The sequence below is a fragment of the Bos indicus x Bos taurus genome, chromosome 11 (assembly GCF_003369695.1).
Source record: "Bos indicus x Bos taurus breed Angus x Brahman F1 hybrid chromosome 11, Bos_hybrid_MaternalHap_v2.0, whole genome shotgun sequence".
Lineage (NCBI taxonomy): Eukaryota > Metazoa > Chordata > Mammalia > Artiodactyla > Bovidae > Bos > Bos indicus x Bos taurus.
Genome location: NC_040086.1, coordinates 97,522,873 through 97,532,396, shown reverse-complemented (window position 1 = coordinate 97,532,396; position 9,524 = coordinate 97,522,873). Strand labels below are relative to the sequence as shown.

At 58.4% G+C, this 9,524-nt stretch overlaps 2 protein-coding genes across 3 annotated transcripts; one reads left to right on the top strand and one right to left on the bottom strand.

Annotated features, from left to right (window-relative positions):
- The first annotated feature begins 447 nt into the window (after positions 1-447).
- On the top strand, positions 448-2,504 carry PTRH1 (peptidyl-tRNA hydrolase 1 homolog). 2 transcript variants are annotated; one of them, XM_027556338.1, is made up of 5 exons: positions 448-562; positions 932-1,151; positions 1,627-1,726; positions 1,869-1,914; positions 2,019-2,504. In XM_027556338.1, the coding sequence occupies exons 1-5, from the start codon at positions 467-469 to the stop codon at positions 2,199-2,201; spliced, it is 645 nt and encodes a 214-aa protein (XP_027412139.1). In that variant the 5' UTR covers positions 448-466; the 3' UTR covers positions 2,202-2,504. The 2 variants fall into 2 exon arrangements, with proteins under 2 accessions (XP_027412139.1, XP_027412138.1); XM_027556337.1 differs by having other exon boundaries at positions 1,594-1,726.
- CFAP157 (cilia and flagella associated protein 157) lies at positions 2,287-8,774 on the bottom strand. The gene is made up of 9 exons (XM_027556336.1): positions 8,292-8,774; positions 6,022-6,293; positions 5,204-5,357; positions 4,501-4,768; positions 4,011-4,141; positions 3,682-3,832; positions 3,144-3,310; positions 2,791-2,980; positions 2,287-2,476 (listed from the first exon to the last, which is right to left on the bottom strand). The coding sequence occupies exons 1-9, from the start codon at positions 8,453-8,455 to the stop codon at positions 2,405-2,407; spliced, it is 1,569 nt and encodes a 522-aa protein (XP_027412137.1). The 5' UTR covers positions 8,456-8,774; the 3' UTR covers positions 2,287-2,404.
- Between the last annotated feature and the right edge of the window lie 750 nt (positions 8,775-9,524).

Below are 9,524 nucleotides of genomic sequence, written 5' to 3'. Positions count from 1 at the left end.
CGGATTCCTGACCGTCTGAGCCACCAGAGAAGCCCAAGAATACTGGAGTGAGTAGCCTATCCCTTCTCCAGCGGATCATCCCGACCCACAATGCTCTAAGAGATGACTCCTTGCAATGGCTTTAGCAAGTTTTTATTAGCTGGGGAAGCCAAGGAAAAGGCTTGCCGGCTTTCCGCAGCGAGGCAGAGTCCCAGGGGTGGGTCAAAACAGGGCACACTCCTTCCCAATCCAGTGGTCAAACAAGGGCTCCGCGAGCCCAACAAACCTCGCAGGAGACTGTGACGCGGCACCGCGGAATGCGCGGGGACGCCCAGACTAGGCCACCGCCCGGCCACTTCCGCCCCTCAGAAGGGTGGCGGCCACGTGGCCCGCCCGGGATTGGGCGTTAGCGGCTAGGGGCGGCTGCGACTGGCTCGGGGGCTGGCTGACGTCAGGGGGCGGGGTCCGCGTCCTGAAACGGGGCAGCATGGGGCTCCCTGGCCTCTCGCGCGCCGGGCTGTGGCTGAGTCGAGCCATGAGCCGCTGTGTTTTGGAACCCCGGCCTGCGGGGAAGCGGTGGCTGGTGAGTGGATTGGGGGAAAAGCCCCGTAGGGACTCCTGGGCCCTAGCTCCAGTTCTGCCACAGTCTCCTGGGCAAAGTTCTCCCCCTTTCTTGAGTTTTCTTATCTAGAAATGGTCAGATGCTTCGATGGGCTCCAGACTTCCAGGAACTCCGCTCCTGCACCGGGGGGCCCTGCCCGCCCACACCGGGGGGCGCTTCCACTTGGCCTTCTGGAGTCTTGGAGTTTCTTGGATTCCTCCTCGTGGCCCTAACCCATTCCTGCAGTTTTCCATTTACCTTCCTCTGCTTTGGGGCCCCGGGCGGGGGCGCGCTGTGAGATAGATTATGGGGAGAGTTGTCGGGCCTCAGTTTCCCTGATGTCGCCCGCAGGTGGCAGGTCTGGGAAACCCTGGACTTCCTGGCACGCGGCACAGCGTGGGCATGGCAGTGCTGGGGCAGCTGGCGCGGCGGCTGGGGGTGGCGGAGAGCTGGGAACGCGACCGGCGCTGTGCCGCGGACCTCGCCCAGGCCTCACTCGGAGATGCCCAGCTGGTCCTGCTCCGGCCACGGAGGCTCATGAACCTCAACGGGCACAGTGTGGCCCAGGCGGGTAAGTTGAGGGCCCCATGTGTGTGCCACCCGGGAGGGTGGAGGGGCCCGGAGGGGGCATTCTGGACTGCAGCAAATCGGTTCACCTAGAGCTCCAGGTACCTGTTGAGCTCCAATTGCTGCCTGGCCTTGGGTGACTGAGAAATTGAGAATCTCAGTTTCTTTATATGTAGTGGTGGTTTAGTCGCTCGGTCATATCCAACTCTTTGAGATGCTATGGACTATAGCCCCCCAGGCTCCTCTGTCCATGGGATTCTCCAGGCTGGAATACTGGAGTGGGTTGCCATGCTCTTCTCCGGGGGCATTTTTCCCAACCCAGGGACTGAACCCGCGTCTCTTATGTCTCCTGCATTGGCAGGCGGGTTCTTTACCACCAAGTGGGGTTAATTGTGGCCTCTCCTCATGGGAGCCCAGAGTCAGGACAACCTTCCTGGGCAGATCAGTAGTAACCGGAGCCACTGTTTCCCTGGGCCAAGTGGAGCTGTTTGGACTGACTGCTGAGGAAGTTTACCTGGTACACGATGAGCTGGACAAGCCGCTGGGGAAAGTGGCTCTGAAGCTGGGAGGAAGCGCCAGGTGAGGCCCTGAACTGGTCAGGGTGGGATAGAGAAGCTGACCTCCAAGTGGGGGTAGAGGTGCCGACCCCAGGCTCGGCGGTGGATGGGGTGAAGGGTGCTGACCCAAGGAAGCACTAATTGCCCCCTCCTATCCCTTGAAGGGGCCACAATGGAGTCCGTTCCTGTATGAGCTGCCTCAACTCCAATGTAAGTCTGCCCCTCCATCCTGCATTGAGTCGGGTGGGCTGGCACAGGGCTCCCACCACTCCTTCTCACCAGAGCTCCTTGGGCCCCCTCTGGTTCCCCCACAGGCAATGCCACGGCTGCAGGTGGGCATCGGGCGGCCGACCCACCGGGACGCAGTGCAGGCCTATGTGCTGGGCCGCTTCTCCCCTGCTGAGCAGGAGCTGCTGCCTCCAGTGCTGGAGCGTGCTGTGGACCTGCTCCTGGGCCACATCCACCAGCGGAGCCGGGAGTCTTCGTCAGGCCCCTGAGGCCGGTGGACTCGGCTGTTTGCCCGACTGTCATGCCCGCGCCCATCCACCCACCCACAGAGGTGCCACGCCAGCCTGTGGGGTCTTTTTTTTTTTTAATATAACTCTTCTCTGGGCTGCCCCAGGCTGCCTGTGGACTAACGCGGGGACTGTGGCCAGAACAGTCCTTCTCTAGGATAGAAGGTTGGTCTTTTCTCCGTGTCCTACTTCGAAAGTAGGGAAACTTCAGGAAGACTAAGCTTTTTGAACCTTTTCTGAGGAGCAGAGGTGTGGATCTGTAAGAATAAAGGTGCCAGCTTAGAAGCTGAAGCCTCCGTGGGGGGGTTCGGGGTTCCCACCCCTCCCCTGCCTTGGAGGAGGGGCCCACAGGGTCCAGCAGGCTCCCCTCCCAGGGGATGTGTGGGCGCATCTGGGTCCACTGAGGCCTTGACACACCTTTCTTCAGCCCATTTTACAGGTGGGGAAGTGGAGGCTTAAGAGAGGTCCAGCCACATCCACAGAGCCACACAGCTACGGTGTGGAAGAGCTGTGATATGCTCCCAAGGGTGGCCCTCATCTGGCTGTCCCTGGGGGCCCCTGGCACCCTCACCTCGGGGCTGCTGTACGTCTGTAAGTTGCCCATGCGGGTGGTATGTGAGAGCAGCCTGAGGTCCTCAGGGTTGGGTGGGATGTGGATCCGTCGAGGTACCAGACCCAGGTCCCCAGGCCGGTAGGGTATGATGCCGGACAGCTGCTGCAGCAGAGACCCCGTCCTGAGCAGCTGGGTGCTGCTGCCCTGGCTGTGGGGAGGGGACTGGTGTCATCCCCTCCACATCTTAGACGAGGAAGCCGAGATTCAGAGCAGCTCCGGGGAGCCAGGCTTCCGGCCCCGGCTCAGCCGAGGACAGCCTTTGGACGTGTCCCATAGGGGTCACGCGGGGTCATGCGGGGTCATGCACTCACCCCTCCCTGGGCAGGCCACAGGGCTGGCTCTCCCGATGCAGGGCCTCGGCCATCTGGGGGCTCGAGACCACGGCCGAGCCGAGCATGAGCAGCAACTGCTGCAGCATCTCCTTGCGCTGCAGCTGGAACATGACGTCGAAGTCACCGTCCTCCTTGTTAGGCTGCATCTGCCGAGAAGGGGATGGGTGGGCCTACCAGGTCAGGCCCTTTGTGGCCCCAGCATCCACCGCTGGGAAACTCCAACCCCAGTGCCTGTTAATCTCAGTATTCCCTGGCTGTGGTGGAATACCCATTCTCCAGATGGGAAGACTGACGACTTCCAGGGCCTCAGAGGCCTTTGTCCAGCTCCTTTGAGACCTCAAATGGCTCTTCGACTTGGAGAATCAGAAAAAGACAGATCTTCCAGGAAACTCTCAGGGGAGAGATGGGCCCTGGGCCTGGCTTGGCCATCTCTGGTGGTCTGCTTGTCTCCAGGCAGTTTCTGCTCCTTGATTCGCTGCCCTCCGCCCCCCCCCACTTTCACCCACTTCCAGTTCACCTGCACGATGTCCTGTAGGAAGGAGGTGGCCTGGGCCAGGGCTGTCTCCAGGCTCGCCCGGACCTCCTGCTCTTTGCTCAGCTGCTGCTGGAGCCGCTGCCCCTCGGCCTGCCGCCGCTCCAGCTGCAGGTTCAGCTGGTCTCTTTCGTTCCTGGGCCCAGGACAGGACAGGTCAGCCTCCTCCCCGTCCTAGGACAACAGGCCCTGCCTTTTCTCTCCAGCCAGCCCCGGGCCTCAGCCTGTGTGACAGACAGAGCCTCCAGGCCTCTGTACAGAGCGGGAGTCACTGGCCCGTGACCACAGACGGAGGGGTTCCCGCTGCTCCGCACCTCAGTGCCTGATTGTCCTGCTGCTGCTTCAGGAGGTCCTGTTCCAGCTGGCCCAGCAGGACGCGCAGCCGCTCGGCCTCAGCCATGCCCTGCTGCTGCTCGCGGCACTTCTCCGTCAGCATGAGGATGACCTGCAGTGTGGGCAGGTGGCCATGCTCTGGGCCTCGCCACAGGCCCTCAGCCAGCCCCGTGTCCCCCAGAGAGGCTGGCCGGGGCCCTGGGAGCCCAGCACCCACTGGACTTACCTCAGGGCTGCTGTGCACCCGTTAAGTCACCTGTGTGGGTGGGTGCCCCGGGGCTGGGTTCCCCTTCAACCAGTGATGGGGGCTCCAAGTCAAATACAAACCAGCGATGGGGGCCAGAGCCCTCCTCCATGCCCTGACCCCAGGTCCACCCTTGCAGGGGCCGTATTTGCCCCGAGTACAGGGCCCTGGGTTTCCTTCCTGCTCTCCGTGCCAAGCCCCCCGGGGTGAGGGCCGGGAGTGTGCACCTTCTGGTGGCCCCGGCTTTTCCTGGCCATGAGCTTCTGGGAGTTCTCCAGCAGCTCCAGCTGTTTGCACAGGTCGTCCTGGTGGCCCCGGAGCTGCTCATTCTCCGCCAGCAGCTGCGTGCCCTGTCGTGTAATCTTGGCCAACTGCAGGGTCACCGCGTTGTTCTCTGTGATGGCCCGCTTGGTTGTGTCCCACATCTGGCTCGTGGCCACCTTGCGGAACTCCGTGGCCACCATGTTCACACGCTGGATGATCTCCTTTCTTAGTCTAGGCAGGATGGGTGGGGGTGAGGCACAGTTCGGGCAGGGGGAGTCCCCAGAGCACCTAGACCTGTCTGCTCCATCTCCCACAGGAGGGGCCAGGGCCACCAGCAGGAGGTCTTTATTATAGACCCTTTGTACTATTTTGAACCATGTCCGTGTATGATGAACCATTAAATATAATTTAAGTCGCAAAAAGTGGCACAAGGATGTCCAGGGATTCTCCAATGCTTGTGTGAGAACTGGGGACCTATTTATTTTCTCTCCACCCACTCCCCCGCCCCCCCAAATCAGCCACAGTTTCGAGGAATGGCAAGTCAGGGCATCAGAGAGCTAGCATGGTTCCCCCTGCCCAGTTAGAAGCCAAGGCTGTCGGAGGCCTGAAGACCTGGCTGTCCTTGGCCTCGGTGAGGGGTCCCATGCCCAGCAGCAGCCTGCCCACCTGTCCTTGTCCAGCACCGACTTCTTCTCCAGGTTGTGCACGTAGTCCTTGTATTCGTTCTCCTGCTTCCGCAGCTGGTCCTCCAGCGACATGAACTTTTGCATGAGCTCCTCTTTCTGCAGCCGGAACTCCTCCAGGGCTGCCAGCTTTCCCCCTGCCCCGCCACAGGGCACGGGACTGGTGAGGGGCCGCCTCGGGAGGGCAGGGCCCCGGGGGTGGGGGCAGCAGGGCTTTGCGTGATGACGCCCCCCACCCTTCCCCATCCACTAGGGCCAGTCCCCTGTCCCCACACATAATCCTGCCCACCTTTATGGGTCAGTCTGGAATGCCCTTCCTCTCCTCCCCAAGTCTTACGAAGCCTGGTTCAGGCTCCACCTCCTCCAGGAAGCCCCCCTTGACACTCTCTACTCTCATGAAAGTGACAGTGACAAGAGCCTCTGACTCTGAACACCTTCTCTGGATCAGGCACTCCTGCTGTCAGCTGAAAGGCACAGCCACCCTTGCCAGCTGGGTGGCCTTGGGCAGGACACTCCACCTTCTTGAAGTGCTTCCTCACCTACCCAGCGGCAGGTGGTGATGGTATTTCCTGCCTCAGGATTGCTGGGACCATTACATGGAAGATACATGTGGGAAGCTGCATGTAGCTGTTGTTGCTCAAGGAATATGTATCATCCCCACTTCCCAGGTGGGAAAACAGGGTCAGAGAGAAGGGCTGGCCCAAGGTCACAAAGACAGTGGGAGAGCCCAGAGAGACAGAGCCTTGGGTTTCCCACCCGCTGTGGTGTGTGCCCGTAGGCTTACCGGCCAGTACCCCTCACCAAGGATGATGTTCTCGGTGGTGAGCTGGTCCTTGGTCTCCTGGAATTCGTGGCGCACCTGGGCTAGCTGTGCCTCGAAGGCATCCTTCTCTATCTCCTTGGCCAGTTGCAGGCTCTGGAGCTGCTCATTGAGGTCGGCGATCTCATCCACCCGCTGGTTGAGCGTGCGCTTGAGGAAGGCCACGATCTCCTTCTTGTTGTTGGCCAGCTGCTCAAACTCCTGGCGAAACAGCTTCTCCTGCATGGCCAGCTCATCCCACTTCCGCTGGTACCTGGGGTAAATGTGGGGCGGGGGTCCAGGGGGCCTCCAGGCAGTCAGGCTGCTCCCGGGACCCTCCCATAGTGGGGCACTGGAGGTTCCAGCCTCATCTCCCCTGGTCAGTGCTTGTGACCGCAGCTGATGCCTGTGGTCAGCACTTTATGTGCATAACATCACTAGGGTGTAAGCTCTGGGAGGGTGGAGCCTCTGTTAACGTTCACAGTTGTGTCCCCAACACCTAGCGCCTGGTATGTAGTAGGTACTCAGTGTGTTTGTTGAATCCACAACAACCAAGCAAGTAGGGGCTATGATGATTATACCCATTTTGCAGGTGAAGAAACTGAGGCACAGAGGGATGAAGCATCCCTGAGTTAGTAAATGGCAAAATCAGAACTTGAACCCAAGTCAGTCTGATACCCCAAAATTAAGGGTCTTAAGCATAATGGTTGCTGCCAGCTCTGTGCCCTGCTTAATATATCACACTTCAAAGCCCAAGCTTCTGCACCTGTGATCTTCCCTACCCTCCTTCACTGAGTGAACCCCTGTGTTGCCGCCTCCGTGGAGCCTTCCTGGCCCTGAGGCAGCATTTGAGGTCCTCTCGTTGGGGCTATCCTGTAGATTGACCCTTGTCCCACTGGGAAGTCAAGACCTGACTCCTCGCATTTCTGTATTTTGGGGGGCCTGGCAGAGGAAGTTGGCACATAATAAGTGCCCAATAACCATCTCTCAAATGCATTTTTCCCAAATACATTCCATCTGGTGTTTCCAAATTGAGGGAAGCGTGTGAATTTTTAAGAGTTGTTGTGTAAGCAATTTTCTAGTTTCCAATGGAATAATGGGTAGAAACTATTTGGAAAGATGTTTAACTTCACAACTAACTCAACCAACATCTTCTGAACGGAAGCATGGTGCAGGGTGCAAAGCTGGATGACCTGATCTGTGGAGCAAGGTTTAGGGAAGTCAGGGCCCAGGGCCGGCCCAGAGCCTCTTCCTTGGGGTGCCTTCCTATCTCCCTGAGCCTCAGTCTCTCCACCACTTATCATGGGGGTGACTAGAGGGCGTCTCTCATGGGACGGTTTTAGGGACACAATGAGCACCAGTTCAGGAAGGTCTCAACATCAGCTGTGAGTATTTGTAGCAACATGTGACTCCTCACGTTAGCCACTTAGTCGTGCCCGACTCTTTGCGACCCCATGGACTGTAGCCTGCCAGGCTTCTCTGTCCATGGGATTCTCCAGGCAAGAATACTGGAGTGGGTTTCCATTCCCTTCTCCAGGGGATCTTCCTGACCCAAGGATCGAACCTGGGTCTCCTCCTGCACTGCAGGCGGATTCTTTACCATCTGAGCCACCACCAAAGGGGTGTGTCTTTTGAGGGTCATCCTGAGACTGGGCCAGGAACTAGTGGAAGAATAAGAAAAGTGGGCAAGTGCATGTCTCAGGAGAGTTAGAGAATCCCCCGCTCCACACACCACCACCCACCTCGCACAGCCCTCCTTGTTTACATTTGGAAAAACAGCCCTGGTGGACAAGTGGGCTTGGCAGCTGGAAGAGCCATTGGGGCCTATAGCTCAGGGGATCACGGCACAGGCACTGGGGGGTGGTGGGGGGCAGGTGGGAGGAGGGGCATATGGTCACCCACCTGCCAGGGGGCTGCCATCTCCAATTTGTCCCTCCGATTGAACTCTGCCCTCTTACGTAAAATGTGTGGTCCCGGGGGGCAACTGTGAGGCAGGAGGGACGTAGTCCTTGCCTGGGGATGGGCTAGGCTCTTAACTAGGCACTGGGCCCCTGGAAACTCTGGGAGCCAAGATGGGGCCAAGAAATCCATTTTTCTTCAAAATCATGAAGCCTCCCAATGTTATCTTCCAGGAAACTGAGGCAGGGATGGGGGGTGGGTCTGGACATCCCCTGGGAGGCCAGAACACAGGGGCCCCACCGACTGAACCTGCACAGTGGCCAGCTGTGAGTCACTCCCTGACCTGTCAGGACCACCCTGCCCGCCCACCCACCGGGCCAGCCTGTCCTCCAGGTCGCGGATCTGGATGTGGTAGAACTCTCGGATCTCCTCGCTTATAGGCATTTCCATGGGCTTGTTGGCCAGGTTGGGATCCTTCTTGCCACCTTTCTTCTTCTTGAGCTCGGGCTCTTTGGCCCCCTTCTTTTTAGGAGCCATGGCTGGTGGCAACCACTACTCCAGGGCCTCTTTAAGAGGCCAGGTGGTTGCTAAGGAAGTTCCTTGCATACATAGCAACAAGCTTAGGATGCGAAGCTAGGCTTAAAGGGACCTTCCCTCTTCCTGGCGAGGATGGGTTTCAGGGACCAGCCTCCTGCTCCAAGACCAACAGCGCCACAGAGGCCACAGGCCTGGGTGTCTTAGACCATGGCGTCTCAGAGACCAGGACGCCAGGCTCACTGGGCACTCTTTTGGGCTCTGGGAGACCCTTCCCTCAAGAGGAAATTGGTGACATGGGAATATTACAGTGGGTCAGAGCCCTAGAAGGGCTTCCCTTGTGGCTCAGATGGTAAAGAATCCGCCTGCAATGCAGGAGACCGGGGTTCAATCCCTGGGCTGGGAAGATCCCCTGGAGAAGGAAATGGCAACCCACTCCAGTATTCTTGCCTGAGAATTCCATGGACAGAGAAGCCTGATGGGCTACAGTCCATGGGGTTGCCAAGAGTTGGACACGACTTAGCGAGTGAACCAGACCACAAAGTCCAGCAACCCCTCTGGCAGCTGGGTCTCCGGAGGGGAGTGGGTGCAGTGCACACAGCCCAGCAGACTGCAGTGTTAGCCCAGGTCAGTGGCCTGTGGACTCAGAGCACTGCCATCTCTAGGAGGCTCTGGAGGGAGGAAGCCCAGCCCCAAGGGAGACAAGGAAGCCAGCTTTCTTTATAGTCCAACTCTCACATCCATACACGACTACTGAAAAAAAACATAGCCTGGACTATGGTTTTATAAATAAGTTAATTTGTACCTCCAGACACTTTAAATGATTGTTTCTTTCTTAAGAAATCATCTTCACCAATTGTTGTTTTGCCATAGGGAGGGTCCATTGAGCTCCTTTCCTGTGCCATTCCAGACCCCCACCCAGGCTATCTTATTCAGCTAATAGATATTTACTGAGCACCTACTAAGGAGATCCAACCAGTCCATCCTAAAGGAAATCAGTCCTGAATATTCATTGGAAGGACTGATGCTGAAGCTGAAGCTTCAATACTTTGGCCACCTGATGCGAAGAACT